General features: G+C 50.9%; 1 protein-coding gene across 1 annotated transcript in view; it reads right to left on the bottom strand.

Annotated features, from left to right (window-relative positions):
• Window positions 1–4385: 4385 nt before the first annotated feature.
• Window positions 4386–15535, bottom strand: part of Slc2a1 (solute carrier family 2 member 1) — a 38024-nt gene continuing 26874 nt past the window's right edge. The window contains exons 3-10 of the mRNA XM_004670500.3: window positions 10374–10534; window positions 9996–10236; window positions 9054–9216; window positions 8778–8965; window positions 8410–8514; window positions 7909–8010; window positions 5799–6002; window positions 4386–5480 (exon numbers count right to left, since the gene is read on the bottom strand). Of these exons, the coding sequence (XP_004670557.1) occupies window positions 5280–5480; window positions 5799–6002; window positions 7909–8010; window positions 8410–8514; window positions 8778–8965; window positions 9054–9216; window positions 9996–10236; window positions 10374–10534 (1365 nt within the window). The 3' untranslated portion in view covers window positions 4386–5279. The remainder of the gene's footprint in view (window positions 5481–5798; window positions 6003–7908; window positions 8011–8409; window positions 8515–8777; window positions 8966–9053; window positions 9217–9995; window positions 10237–10373; window positions 10535–15535) is intronic.

The following is a 15535-nucleotide window of genomic DNA, read 5'->3' as shown; positions in this document are numbered from 1 at the left end:
GAGTTAAATCCCTTCTCCCCAAAACTTTCCATGGTTTTAAGGTTTACATGAACCTCAGAGTAGCATATCAAACTGCCTCAAATCAAATCAAATATCCAGAAGGCATCCAACCCAACACATCCAAAACCAAATGCATGGCTCCAGCATTACCTTAATGCTCCTATCCTGTTACCACCACCATCCATCAAGTTAATCCAGTTATCGCTTTTCTTCCCTTTTTCCCAAACTGCCTGGCTAATCTCATGAGCAAACTGTTAACTGAAACATCACAATATATCCCTACTATGACCATATCTACTTGCTGCTACTCCCCAGGGCGGGTCTCCATCACCTGTGTTGCAGAACTCTGTCCTCTGGGCATAGCATGGCCACAGCTGTCTTGATATTAGAGCAGTGGTGAATACACGGCATAGGGTCCTCTGAAGACTGACTCACTGGCATTCCCTCCTGGAAAGCTGTGGGAGCACTTATGAGGCAGCTCAGCAAATGGTTCCAGAGGTGTATGCTGCATAGGAGTCCCGCCCTCCTTGAGGCTGTAAATGCTTAACCATTGCTGGGGAGTGGGTTTCCATGGCAGTGTAGCTGCCACTAAGTTGCCCATGCTCTTGTAAGTCACCTCTCACCATGCTCCTATAAATTACCTCAAACTAGCTGGCATGTACCACCACACCTGGTCTCTCTCTATCTCTCTTCATATATATATATATATATATACACACACACACAAATATATGTATGTGTGTGTGAGTGCATATAGATAGATAGATAGATAGATAGATAGATAGATAGATAGATAGATAGATATTTAAGTGCGTTAAAATGCAATTCAGGTTGGGCATAGTGGCACACATCTGTAATCCTAACTACTTGGAAGCCGAGGCAGGGAGAGGCTTTCCTAGGCTACAAAGTGAGTTCAAGGCTAACCTGGGCAGCTTAGCTAGGCCATTTTAAAGAGAAAAAAAGAAGGACCTGCAAAGTAGCTCAGTGGTGGAGCGCTTGCCTAGCATATGCAAAGCCCTGGGTTCAATCCCAGCACTGAAAAACTAGCATTAAATGGTCTCATTTCACCAAATCACAAGTTGTCATCTGACCCCTGGCACCTGGGAGATGCCTAGTGAATGAATGATATGCAATGAAAAGGATTCTGAGCCAGGCATGGTGGTACACACCTTTAATCCCAGCACTTGGGAGGCAGAGGCAGGAGGATTGCTAAGAGGTCGAGGCCACCCTGAGACTACAGAGTGAATTTCAGTTCAGCCTGGGCTAGAGTGAAACTCTACCTTGAAAAACCAAACCAAACAAAAACAAAAACAGAAAAAACAAGGACCTGGGAGTGGTGGTACACACCTTTAATCCCAGCACTTGGGAGGCAGAGGTAGGAGGATCACCATGAGTTCCAGGACATCCTGAGAATACAGAGTGAATTCCAGGACAGCCTGTGCTAGAGCAAGACCCTACCTCAAAATCAAAAAGTAAAAAACAAAACAAAACAAAAACGGATTCTGAGTCCAGGTAAGGGAGGGGCTGTCTATGAAATACCGAGTAGTCAGTTTGGGCTGGGGCTTAGTAGGTAGTGAGTGAATTGGGAAACATAATCTTTAAGGGTCAGAATGTGATTAAAGGATTTAGCCTTTATCGTGAAATTGTGGAATATTAAACTATACAGCAATGTGGTAATATCAATTGAAGTGTCAGGGGGTAGTTGGGGCACCAAATGAATGGGTCTCCTATCTGTTCTGAGAACCCCTGGGAGATGGAGATGAAAGTCGGCCATGGCCTAAATGTTCACCCAACAGCCACTAGTGGGCAGCAGTGTGCTAATGAATGGATAAACCAAGCCCCGAACCGAACGTTTCCCGTTAAACGCAGTTGTGACCAGTAGCCTCAGCTGGTGGAAAACTGGAGTAATGGGGAGGACAATCGGTGTGAAGGAAATCCAAAGGCCCAGAGTGGAAGGAGACTGTGCAAGTCAGGGCACAGAACGGCTTCCTGGCTGGAGGATATGGATGGGGAAGAGTTGGGGGCCATGGCGAGAGAAACCCGAATGGCCTTTGAATTTTCAGGATAAGGAAGAAGGACATTATCCAAAGGGAAGCAGGAACCCAGGAAAGGTTTATACGGAGAGAGAGATGACCAAATTTACGTTTTAGGAAGATCTCTAAGATTGCTATATGGAGAATGGAAATTAAAAGAAAGCAGAGAGGAGTGAAATCCTGGGAGAGGATGTGGCCTACCCTATGCCCTGTAACTGCAATGGACAGAGGCATCAGAACTTAAGAAATAATCATAGAGTGAGGAGGACATTAAGTATACAGTTTCATCAAGAAACAATGATTATTCTATCCCTATTAGTAAACACACTTTCCGAACTAGGTTTTCAGCCTTAAAAGACATCGAAAGAACTCTAATTTTGGAAGCTGAGCCTAATCTGGCCAGTTCATTGGAGTCTTGGCCATATTCTTTGGTGGGCTAAGGATCAAGGAATGACTTAGCCCTTGTCCTTCCCTACCTTCCCTATTTTGGAAGAAGGAGTAAATTGTGCAATTAGTGGAAAGCACTTTGATGAAGGAAATACAAGGCCTCGCGGCTTCCAGACACTTTTGAGGTAGGATTTCAGATAAAGCATTGAACTGTCTAAGCACTGGTGGGAAGAGGCGGGGTGCAGCCCCGTTACCTAATCTTCTTTTCATTAGAAACCGTAGACATCATCTGATGCGTGAGCCGCGTGCAGGTGAGCTACCCGAGAAGGGACGTCAGGCTCCGCCTTGGAAGCCGAGGGCGAGACTCCGCCCCCGGTGCCTATTGCGGCTCTGATTGGTGGGGTTGCGACCCAGCCACGCCCCTTCCGCGCGCGTGTCTGTCAGCGCCCCTGGACGGCGGCGGCCGGAGCCCAGGGCCTGAGGGGATGCGCGTCCTTCTTGGGCAGTGGTGTCCCCAGCCTTCTGCTGTGGCGCACGGGTTTCGACCCGGAGAAATGGGGCGTCAGGGACCGCAGACGATGCCTCCCGAGCTTTCTGGGTCGGGCTCCCTGCGCTGGCGCGTCGTCGGGTGTGGGGGGCACGGGGACTTAGGGGGTCGGTGCTGGAGGGAGCTGGACGTGGCGTCCCAGACCGTTCCAGACCGGGGCTCGGGGCCTGGTTCTGCGGGCCTCCGGGACCGCTGGGCCCAGGCGCCGTCTGCCGGGCCGCGCCCTCCCGGCTCTGACGCACGCTGCCGGCCGGCCCACGCCCTGCCGCTTTCCTTTACGACCTGGCGAGGGGCGTCACCGGCACAATTCCCGCCCCTCTCGGTCCCCGCGGGGCCCCACGCGTTCGTGTTGCTCGCGGAGAGGAGACCGTCCTCGGAAGCCTCGGGCGTCGGTGATGCCTCCCCTCCCCCCGGCCCGGTTCCTCACTGGAGGAGGGGCTGCTGGATTAAGCCCACACACACCCTTCACGATGCCAGACGCTCCCCCCAACACTAGGTCCTTCCCCTTCTTCATGCCAGCGAGCTTTCAGAGCTGTGTCTGCGTGCAGTTTACCAATTCCCCTTCGGTTTTGTGAGCTGAGCTTTTGAAAACAAATACCCATGGGTGCCTTACTTCAGCCACTTCCTGAGTGCCAAAGACCCAGCTAAATCAAGTGGAGTCCACTTCTTCCCATGACATTTAGTCAGATGGGAGAAACGTGTGGACTTGTGCAGTGTCACGGAAAAGGAACTCTAAAAGTTCACACACTCTTTTAAGTTCTGGGGTGAAGGCGGTTCCTAAGTGTAGAGCAGCGCCAGTAGCAAAGGAACTAGAGAGAGTCATCCCAAAAACCTGTGATTTCCTGGAGGCAGTTTTCTCTGGGAGGGCCACCCTCTATATCCTGGACAGTGTAGCCCACCTGCATACCTGTCACCCACCAGGTGGCCTCAGTTTCTGACCAAAGTGTGTAAATAGGTAAGTTGCCTTGTTTGATAACTCAAACCATAAAAAAAAAAAAAAAAGCATGGTTCATGTTGTTTGGGGTACATAGGTTATGGGGAAGGGAACTGTGGAGTGTAAGTTTTAAAGCACTGGGGTTTTGTGTATTTGCAGTGAGATTTCAGGCATTTACATTTCTTTGAGCCTGTAAAACCAAGTTAGGACACCTCAAGATAATGCTCAAGCCTGAGCATTATGGCTGGCACATGGTTATCAGTTTTGGAATGACTGAGTGATGGAAACATCTTGATTGCCAAGAAAGAGAACGTGGATTTTTCTCTGGGTTGGAGGTCATGCAGATTGTTGATCAATAAAGAGCATTCATTGATCAGGTGTTCTGAAGAGACAGGAGCCAGTGTAGTGGTGGTTACAACTCTGTTCCCTTTTCTCTCAGTTGTATCCGAACCTCCCTGACCCCAATCCACAAGTAAAACCATGCTTCTAAAAACCAGCCGTTTATATATCTGTTTAGGTAAGTTACAGAAGAGTGTTGGTGTATTTACAAGTTGGTTTGTCCAGATATACTATAACTTAGTGTCTGTATTTAATAATGACAACCAAAAAAATATATAAATATCTTCCATCTATACACAGCAGGGCAGGAGTGTCCATGTCTTCTTCAGCAGTGATTTCTCAGCCTCCCAAGGCCCTTCTCTCTTGTGGTGATCGTCTGGCCCTCAGTGCACAGGAGACTAGAATCTGGCAGCCTAGTCTGGCCCTTCCCCTCTCCTCCCTGCACTCCAGTGCTTCCAACTGGTCTCAGGCAAGGAAAGATTAATTTGAGTAGTTGGGTAGGAAGAGATGGGAATGGGCGAGATCCTACAGTGGAGCCTGACCCCTATGGCAGGGAGAATCCAGGCCTGCAGAAGGGGGTGGTCACAACCAACTCCCAGGGTAGAAGCTTCGTAATTCATAGTTCGATTAGTGTCCTTGGTCATAGGTCCAGCCCTACAGATTAAGCTTGGTGAAGAAGGCAAGTGTCTGGACAGGGCTTGGTCCCCACCCTCAGGCACCAGCCATTCAGGGTGAAGCCTAGGGTATGAGGATAGAGTGGCTGATAAAAAAATAATAACAAAATCAGTAATAAAAAAATTATAAAACCTGTTGCTGGTCTGAACGATCTGAGCAACAGTCTTGCTTTTGTTAAAATCCTGGAGCCATTATAGTCCTGAATATTCTTCCGGACATCATTGCTGGCTGAAGAAAGAAACCCCAGGCCCGGCTCTGCTGAGAGTGGTCCGTTTGGAAGTCTCATCCAGCTGCCCATGCCCCAGAGAGATCCTTGGGCTGCTGGGAGCAAGCCGGGCTGGTGGTGTGGTGGTGTTAGGGCCCCTCACACTTGGGAGTCAGCTCCCAGAGGATGGAACAGCTCCTCAGGTGTCTTGTCACTTTGGTTGGCTCCCCCCTGTCGGAAGCCAGAAGCAATCTCATCGAAGGTCCGGCCTTTAGTCTCAGGAACTTTGAAGTAGGTGAAGATGAAGAACAGCGTCAGGAGCACCGTGAAGATGATGAACACGTAGGGACCACAGAGTTGCTGGAAGACAGACATGGCTGGAGTCAACATTCCTAGTCTTAAGGACTTTAGATAAGTCACTTTACACCTGGGTCTTTGACTTGAAAAAGGGACACCCACTGGCCACCCAAGGATATTGAGAAGACCACATGAGAAGTGCTTATACTTGGCATGTGACAGGCTCCAGGAATTCCATGCAAAGCTAAGTCAAGAACCTCAAGTTGGGGTTGTGTTCTTAGCTGGGTAACCCAGGCTTCTGAGCCTGTTTCCTCCTCAGCATGATTTCTGGGTTTGTGCATGCAGGCGAGAAGTGATGATGAGAGACAATGGCGTTCTTACCTCCACATACTGGAAGCACATGCCCACAATGAAATTTGAGGTCCAGTTGGAAAAGCCAGCTACAGCAAAAGCAGCAGGGCGGGGACCCTGGCTGAAGAGCTCAGCCACAATGAACCATGGGATGGGACCAGGGCCCACTTCAAAGAAAGCCACAAAGCCAAAGATGGCCACGATGCTCAGATAGGACATCCAGGGCAGCTGCTCCTGTTGAGAAGATAGTGAGGGGTTAGACTGAGTTGTGATGGTTCCTCAGAAGTTGCATGGGTCTCACTCTGAGTTGAAAGGCTGGAGCCTTGGGATAATCCCAGATTTGCTGTGGGACCTAGGTACTCTGTGGGGTCTTGTTTCCTCATATGCAGGTCAGGGTGGTTGCAAGCCTTAAGTTTCCCCTCCTCAGCAAATAGTGTGCATACAGGAGGTTCTAAGAAGGTCTCTGTGGTCCCCTAGCTCTGGCTGCAGAGCAGTATCCTGGACAGAAGGACAAATGAGAATAGTTTGGAAAGGAGAGTCTGAATTCATGTCCTATGGCTTGTAAGGTGCCCAGCTCAGGCTGGCATGCAGTAGGAACAATGGCTCTGTATACAATCAATTCTCCTTGAGGACACCATAATAAAAAGTCAGATTTTTCCCTGTGCCTATCCTCTAGCATTCATGGACTGTCCAAGGTGCTTTCCTTGTCCAGAGGTTGAACACACGAGAGTTCATGTGTGAGGGGACGTGGTACAGGTTACCACAATGGTTAGTCACAGACTTGGGGCCAGCAGACCCGAGGCTCGTTCCTGGCTTTATTCTTCATCTGATACAGGATTTGGTTTCCTTGCCCACAATATGGGAATGCAGTTTAACATCTCTAATCTGAAATCCAAAATACTCTACAAGCTGAAGCCTTTTTTTTTTTAAGTGCTGGTAACATGACACAAGTGGAAAATTCCACATGTAAGCTCATGTGATCAGTCAGTCAAAATGCAGGGCAGAATAAAAATACCATTTGGGCTGGAGAGATGGTTTAGCGGTTTAGCGGTTAAGCGCTTGCCTGTGAAGCCTAAGGACCCCGGTTCGAGGCTTGGTTCCCCAGGTCCCACGTTAGCCAGATGCACAAGGGGGCGTACGCTTCTGGAGTTCGTTTGCAGAGGCTGGAAGCCCTGGTGCGTCCACTCTCTCTCTCTCCCTCTATCTGTCTTTCTCTCTGTGTCTGTCTCTCTCAAATAAAAATAAATAAAAATACTTTAAAAAAAATACCATTTAAGGCTAGGCGTGGTGGTGCACACCTGTACATCCAGCAGTCAAGAGACTGAGACTGTAAGTTTGAGGACAGTCTGGGTTACAGTGTGAGTTCCTGGTCAAGCTGGGTTAGAGTTCAGACCTTGTTTCAAAGAACACAACAAGGCTGGAGAGATGGCTTAGCAGTTAAGGCACTTGCCTGCAAAGCCAAAGGATCCAGGTTTGATTCCCCATGACCCAGATGCACAAGGTGGCTCATGCATCTGGAGTTCATTTACAGTGACTGGAGGCCCTGGCGCACCCATTCTCTCTCTATCCCTCTCTCTCTCAAAAACACAACACAAGAAATACTTTAAAATTGCCCTCACCCTCGGTGTAGGAGACATATTTATAGAACACAAATGTCATGTTTAGATATTTCATGTATATGCAAACAGCCACATAACTAAAATCTAAGGCATTTCTGGCCTGAGCATTTCAGATGAGGAACAAGTAGGCTGTAACAGTTTAACCACACCTCCTAGTCTGTGATAATACAGGCAGGCGTGTTTCTTCCGCACTTCTGTACTTTTAAGGGTGGATGTGAAGATGAACTGAGGACACGTACAGGTTAAGGGCCCCAAGGTCAGTGTTTGGTAAGGCAGCTTCCTAGGGAGATGAGATCCGGGGGTCTGGGGCAAAAGATATAATGTCGGGAAACCACCAAGCAGGGAGGAGCAAGTTCAAGATAGGATGTGTGCAGGACAGAAGGTGACCTTAGAAGACCAAGGTCAGATCGCAGCAGGGTTCCAGCCACTACTCGGCCATGTTGGGGTTGACATGGGCACTTTGGGACTTCCCAGAATTCCACTTTCCCTCGTCCTGGGCTCTCCAGAGCGTGGCCACTCACCAGCAGTGCAAGTGCGATGGTCATGAGCACAGCGCAGCCAGCCATGCCAGCCAGGCCGATGAGGTGCAGGGTCCGCCGGCCGGCTCGCTCCACCACGAACAGCTGTGGGCAGGGACAGAGCCAGTGTTACCCTCACCTGGTGTCTCTCAGAGCCCGCCCACCCAGAGGTTTGGCCAGTTGCCAGAAAGCACACACTGGCGGGCAAGAGAACAGCTCCTCCTCTCCAGGGCTTGACAGGAGGTGAGGGGCAGGGAGCTGGCTCCAGCACCCAATGGCAATAGTGGTGAGAGGTGGCCCTGGAGGCCAAACAGCTGAGCATCCTGGCTGTGACCTTGGGAGAACATGTGCAATCTCACCTCCCTGACAGTGTGAGTAACGAACCTCACAAGTTACTGAGGATGAGATGGGAGTACTTAGAAAGCCTGTGACACAGCCTAGCTCCCAGGACATGCTGTCATTCTGTGATGTGACCCTGGCTGCTGACCAAATGGGAAGACTCACCGACACAACAGTGAAGGCCGTGTTGACGATGCCTGAGCCGATGGTGGCATACACAGGCTGCTGTACTCCCGCCTTCTCGAAGATACTTGTGGAATAATAGAATACCTACCAAAATGAGACACTGTTAGGACTCCACTGGGCTCTTTGGCCTTCCCTTGCCCCCAGCAGAAGGTGTGGGCCCCAGGGCAAATAAAGAATGAAGACAAGTGTTTCCCTGGCAGGTGGACACTGCCCAAGGTTTGGGCTCTGAAGGGAAGCTCTTTGGCAAAAGCGTGCCTGTTGTTTTGTTTTATCTGAGACTTGCTCATGGTGCATACTTGTGCCCAGGCCAGGCGAGGGCCACAGGAAGGGGTGGGCAGGCTACTCACAGCGTTGATCCCCGACAGCTGTTGGGACAGCTGCAGCACCACGGCGATGAGGATGGGCTGGCGGTAGGCGGGGGAGCGGAACAGCTCCAGGATGGTGACCTTCTTCTCCCGCATCATCTGCCGACCCTCCTCCTTCATCTCCTGTAGGTCGCGAGTCACATCGGCTGTCCCGCGTAGCTTCTTCAGCACTGATGGGACCGGAGGGAAGGTGGAGTAGCTCAGAGTGGGAAGACCAGGGCTCAGGGGGTGGGGAGGAGGGCAGGGCCCAGCCCGTACCACTCTTGGCCCGATTCTCCTCATTCCGGTTGATGAGCAGGAAGCGGGGGCTCTCGGGACAGAAAGGCAACAGGATGCACTGTATCAGGGCTGGGACAAAGATGATGCTGAGCAGCAGGGGCCACAGGTCCTCGTTGCCCATAATGGAGTCCAAGCCGAACACCTGCCGAAAGGAAATGGGCTGTGGGCACCTCTGCTATGGCCCCTCCTCCCATACTCACCCCACCAAGCAGACTTGCAAAGAGCATAGTTATAAGGCTACCATGGAATGGGAGGCTTGACCTCTCTGAACCTGTTTCCTCTGTCTATAACGTGGAGACAGTAGGAGCTAACTGGATGAAGTACTGGGAAGACAAAGAACGGAGCCACATACAAAGGTGTCCTGCACAGCATGTGAGGGCTGATACTCTGCCATAGGAGGATTAGGGGATGGGATTGGAGGGTCCTTCTGGAGAGAGAGGCACTGTGTGTGAAGGCTTGTAGGCCTGGAGGCAACAAGAGCCCAGCCTTTTGTTTTGTTTTGTTTTGTTTTTAGGTAGGGTCTTGCTCTAGGCCAGGTGACCTGGAATTCACTATGGAGTCTCACGGTGGCCTCGAACTCATGGCAATCCTCCTACCTCTGCCACCCAAGTGCTGGATTAAAGGCATGTGCCTCCACACCCAGTGTGAGCCCAGCCTTTTGAAGAAATAGTGGGGCCCCTGTGGTGAGAGGCCCTGAGTGGGAAGAGGGGATTAGAAGGGCCAAGGGCTCTTGCTTTTAAGCTAGAGAGGCCTGTGGTGGTGTGTACTCTGCCTACCATGAGGCTGTCCTGGGCGGGGCTGTGGAGGGGTGGGTTGAAGTCTTCACTGCAGAAGCTATGTCCTGCTGAACTGTGATCCAAGGGCCATCAGAGCTGTGGGCGCAGAGACAGTGCTGGGCCAGCTGACCCAGCGCTGGCTTACCTGGGCAATGAGGATGCCAACGACGATGCCCAGCTGGTGCAGGGTTCCCAGGGCGCCACGAAGAGCTGTGGGTGACACTTCTCCCACATACATGGGCACGAAGCCTGTGGTCAGGCCGCAGTACACACCAATGATGAAGCGGCCCAAGATCAGCATCTCAAAGGACTTTCCGAGCTTTGAGAAGCCCATGAGCACGGCGGCCAAGAAGGCCAGCAGGTTCATCATCAGCATGGAGTTCCGCCTGGGGGCAGGTCACAGGTCAGGCAGGGCCCCTCTAGACTGAAGCCTCCACCACCTCCCACCTCCAACCAGGATTCATTCTATGGGCACTGCGATAAAGGCTCCCCAAGGGCAGAGCTAGACCGTCTTCTTTCTTACCGGCCGAAGCGGTTAACGAAGAGCCCCACGGAGAAGGAGCCAATCATGCCCCCAACGGAGAAGATGGCCACTGACAGGGACCAGAGGGTGGTGAGGGTGGTAGGCAGAATGGGCTCCCCATAGCGTTGGACCCACGTATGGTTGTAGAACTCCTCGATCACCTGGAGGGGAGAAGAATCCTGGGTGGGTGGGCAAGCCCAGATACATCCCCCAGCCTCAAAGAGGATCACTTTATCACAAGATGATAGGCCTGGCTCACACTGTGTGTTTTTGAGTCATCTCCTCCTCCTTTTTCAAAGGATTTTTTATTATTTGTGGGTGTGTGAATGGGCACACACGTGTCTCACATGTAGTACTTTGCAACCGGCTTTTACAAGGGCGCTGAGAAAACAGAATCCAGGTTGGCAGGATTTGCAAAGCAAGCATTTTTAACACAGCCATCTCTCCAGCCCCCCTCCCTCACTTTTTGCAGCCTCAGTTTCCTCAGGTAAGGGCGCCATCTCCAAAAGCCCTCAGTCTTTCTGAAGGTGAGGTTTCCAGGACTCAATAGGACTTGCTGTGGACAACGGATCCAGTTCAGGCAGAGCAGAGAGGTACAGGGAGGGAATGCTTCTGCCCACTTGCTCCTTTTCAGGTGGACCATGGAGCCCTAAGGCCCTAGGCCCTCTCCACAACCCCCTGCTGGGAAGGAAGCAGGGCTGGACAGACAGGTTCCACCATTCGGAGGCCCTGTGGGAAGTGTACACTCACCGACTGCATTCTTGGCCTGGCAAGACCCAATCTCCCACATCACTCTTCAGACATGCTCACAAGGTATTCACTGTCACTTTCTGTCTCCCACACTGAGCTTCCTTGTGGCTGGCCTAAGAATGCTACCTTAAAGAAACCATGGCTTCCCTCTCCAGGTAGGTACCCAGCTGGGAGGTTTGGGGGAAGGCTCCAGGCAAGGAAGCAGTTCCAGGAACTGGAGGCACCTATTCTGGTTTGGGCCTGCCCACTAGCTCTGTCCCTACCCGGGGAGGGCCTGACCTGGTGCCAAGGACAGGGCCACAGGCAGGCAGTACTGGTTCTGAGCATACACACCACCATGTCAGGCAACACCAGCGCACACCCAGTGCCACAGGACTGGCCAGACCTACTCAGCACACATGTCAAAAAGGCATGGGCCCAAACTACAGAGAACCGGCTTTCTGTGTACACATCTCGTGACGTTTTACTTCACTTGGCTTTTTGAGACAGTCTTACTTTGCAGTCCAGGTTGGCCTCAAACTCCTGGCAGTCCTTCTGCCTCAACCTCCTTCCTGAGTGTGGGGAATACAGGCATGAACCACCACACCAAGTTCATACTGTATTCATAACCTGAAGGCGCATGACATTGGCCAGTCACAAATCCACATGCCCCTCCTCCCTCATGGCATGCAGCTCCTACGCAACTCCACCTAACAGCCCTTCCCAGGTGCATACTGCAAGCTCCTTCCTGCACACAGGGCAGTACACAGCATCTGTATCCTCCATCATCCCAGCTCCTGAGTGCTCCCTCATCCTGAACCATAGGTCTAGCAGAAGGGAAGGCAGTGTCTAGCCATGCTTGCCAAAGGAGAGATCACAGTAGTCCCTGGGATAGCCGCTGAGTACCCCTGCTCTGTCCCAAGACTTGACAGAAGCCAGTCTCCAGGGTGAGGAAGGAAGTGGCAGCCTTAAGCATCTACGTGCCTACCTTATAAAGGGAGGCCAGTAAGCAGTGGTCACTCCCTGGGCTCTGAAGTGGAACATCATCCAACTCAGACCCCAGCTCTATTCCCCACTTCCAGTGTGACTGTGAACAGCTGATCTCAGCTCCGAGTTTCAATGGCCTCATCTCTATCTCAGATTAACAGCAGTCACTTAACAACGGAGACAAGTGCTGAAAAATGTGGTTTTAGGAGACTTCACTGTGCAAACATCAGAGAGTGTACTTAAAATACAAACCTAGTGGTGCAGTCACTCGACACAGCCTCTTGATGCAATCGAGAAACAAGGCAAAACATGGCCAGCGCAAGGCTGCTGCTGAGGCTTTACAGCGTACTTTTTGATAGGGTGCAAGAATGCGCTATAAAACTGTGATTAAAACTAATAAAACAGCTACACTATTCTAGCGTCAAGTTCCTTGTACCAGCGTGTGTGTGCTAAACGTCTGTTTGCTTATTCTTGCTGTACTGGGGATCGAACCCAGAGCCTCACCCATGCTAGCCAAGTGTTCTCTCGCTGCGCTAAACCTTTATGACTGGAAGCACAGGTTAACCGACACATGAGTAATATGCACGCTGTGCTAGGATGTTAAAACTGCTATGCTGTTGCCAGGTCAGAGGAATTTTTGGTTTTGTGGTGCTGAGGATGAGTCTAGGTCCTTGCACATGGTAGCCAAGTGAGATACTTTCCAACCACAGGCCATAAGAACTTTCCAGCCCCGTTATAGCACCGGACCTCCACTGTATGAGTCGTCTGTCACTGGCTGAAACACCCTTATGTGGTGCAGATATATACATACGGTACAGTGCTAGAGGATGTTCATGGCATTCACTTATGATACTTCCACAGTGATGTGAGTTTTATAGTGTCGTGGTTATCATGGTACCTTCACAGTGCTTGGCACAGAAACCCTAAAGTCACCCACCACACTGGTACTAACCCCAAGGCAGGTGCAGACCACTGACAAGTCTGAACATAGCTCTGTGGCATAATTTGAAATCAAGGCTTCCCTACCTACCATCCTCTATCTTCTACATACGACCCTCAAAGCAACAAACACATCTTCAGTGCACACATCTGTGTTCCCTCCGCCTTGGGATGCTGTTACTCCTGCCTGAGATCTAGCCCCAAGGTTTCCCTCACTCCCCTCCCCGGAGTTTGTTCTCCCTGAGGGCAGGGGCTAGAGCCGCGGCTGGGTACCTGTGAGTGAGTAGTGGTATCAATGAACAAAGGCTCGTAGGCCTTCCTCTTAGAAGCCCCTGACTGAACTGCACTGGGGGGCAGAGACGAGGCACATTCACACCAACAAAACAAAAGTGCTTATGTTCTTCAAGGGACACTAACCCAAGGAGGACTGGTGGACTAGCAGTGCCCCAGTTATCAGGCACTGCAGAGAACAAGCTGTCCTGGATAAGGCAGCTGTGTAGATAAATGATGCTCGCCCTTCTGAGGGCCCCAACTTCTCTGATCCACCATTTGGAATCATTTTCCCTCTGCCACTTCACCAAATAACCAGACCCAGAGATAGGACTCCATGGCTATGGGGATCCTTGACACTCTTTATAGCAGCAAGGAGAGATTTGTGTCCCTGGGCTGACTTGCCCCAATGGATTATTTTGTTTTGTTTTAAAACAGGGTTTCACTAGCTCAGGCTGCCTTTAAATGCAGTCTTCCTGTTTCCGCTGCCCAAGTACTGGGATTATAGATGTGTACTGTGTACTACCATACCTGACCTAGCCCAGGCTCACCTGGAATTAATGAATCACCTCAGGGTGGCCTTGAACTCATGGTGTTCCTCCTACCTCTGCCTCCCAGTACTGGGATTAAAGATTAAAGGCCTGTGCCATCATGCCCAGCTTCCATACTGATTTTAAAATCATTTATTTTTTTTAAATTATTTTTATTTATTTATTCGAAAGTGACAGAGAGATAAAGAGGCAGACAGAGACAGACAGAACGGGTGCACCAGGGCCTCCAGCCACTGCAAACGAACTCCAGATACATGCACCCCCTTGTGCATCTGGCTAACATGGGTCCTGGGGAATTGAGCCTCAAACTGGGGTTCTTAGGCTTCACAGGCAAGTGCTTCACTTAACTTAAGTGCCTAAGTGCTCTCCAGCCCTCATTTATGTTTTAAAATTATATTTATTTATATAATTATTTAAGGTGGGGCAGATAGAGAATGGGCATGCCAGGGCCTCTAACTACTTGCAAAGGAACTCTAGACACATACACCACCAACTCGGGCATCTGGCTTACATGGGTCCGAAGGAACCGAACCTGGATCCACTGGCTTTGCAGGCAAGAGACTTAACTGATAAGCCATCTCTCCAGCCCTCAATAGTCTTTTTGTTTTTTCCCCGAGGTAACTCACTATGTAGTCTCAGGGTGGCCTCGAACTCACGGCAATCCTCCTAAGTGCTAACCCTGCCTCCCAACTGCTGGGATTAGAGGTGTGCACCACCATGCCCAGCTTTCTGATACTCATTTTTAAATGTGTCAAGAAGTCAACTAATGCAGGGCTGGAGGCATAGCTTATAAAATGGTAAAGCGCTCACCTAGCATACATGAAGCCCTGGGTTCACTGAATAAAACTGGGCATGGGGGTGCCTGCCAGTAGTCAGGAGATAGAAGTAGGAGATCATCCTTTGCTACACAGTTAAATTTAAAGCCAGGGTGGGCTACATGAGACCCTGTCGGCGGGGGGGGGGGGGGGGGGGGGGGGGAGGTTGTGAGCTGATGAAACTTGTTTGAACTGTATGCAAAGACCATAACTCTGAGCAGAGTAAGTTAGGTAAGACGAACTGTCTACGTGACTTCAGGGTATGACTGAGGTTTCTGTGTACGTAGCTCAGGTGCTTAATAACGCTCTTGTGCTGTCAGCAGCTTGATGCTGGGAGGTCTTCCCGAAGACCCTCCTGAGCGAACCCCTGCCCGGGCAGTCAGAAGAGCCTAAGCTCGGGTGCAGCCAGCTCCCCTATGCTCCCCAGCCCAGACCTATATATGGAGATGAGGAAAGGGGAGCAGCTGGCTTCCTGTACTTCTGCTTTGACCCCAGAGTCACCCCCCACCCTTAGCAGCTTCTGGGCAACTGAGGCTGGGCAATGAATTCTGCCTCCGAATCTGAGTGGCTAGTTTCTCAAACCCTCTGCTTTCTTGGGACTCTTTTAGGGGGGCAGGAGGGGGAGTTGAGCCTTGGTCCAGGAAAGGCAGTGTCCCCGGAGCATCACAAGAATTCTACATTGGGACAAGTTCCAGGGTCACCTCTTCTACCCAGCCATTGCCCTCAGCATTGTCCTGGGAGACTGCAAGTACCCCTAAAGGACAAACAGCCTGCTGACTACTCTCCTCACAGGATCCCACATAGTGGCCGTCTTACCCTGCTTCATGTTTGAACTGTGGCACAGCACCTCCCATCCCCTCATGCCCATCAC

This window comes from Jaculus jaculus, chromosome 5 (genome assembly GCF_020740685.1).
Source record: "Jaculus jaculus isolate mJacJac1 chromosome 5, mJacJac1.mat.Y.cur, whole genome shotgun sequence".
Taxonomy (NCBI): Eukaryota; Metazoa; Chordata; class Mammalia; order Rodentia; family Dipodidae; genus Jaculus; species Jaculus jaculus.
Note: the sequence above shows the minus strand (reverse complement) of the source record. Positions and strands in the feature narration are given on the sequence as shown.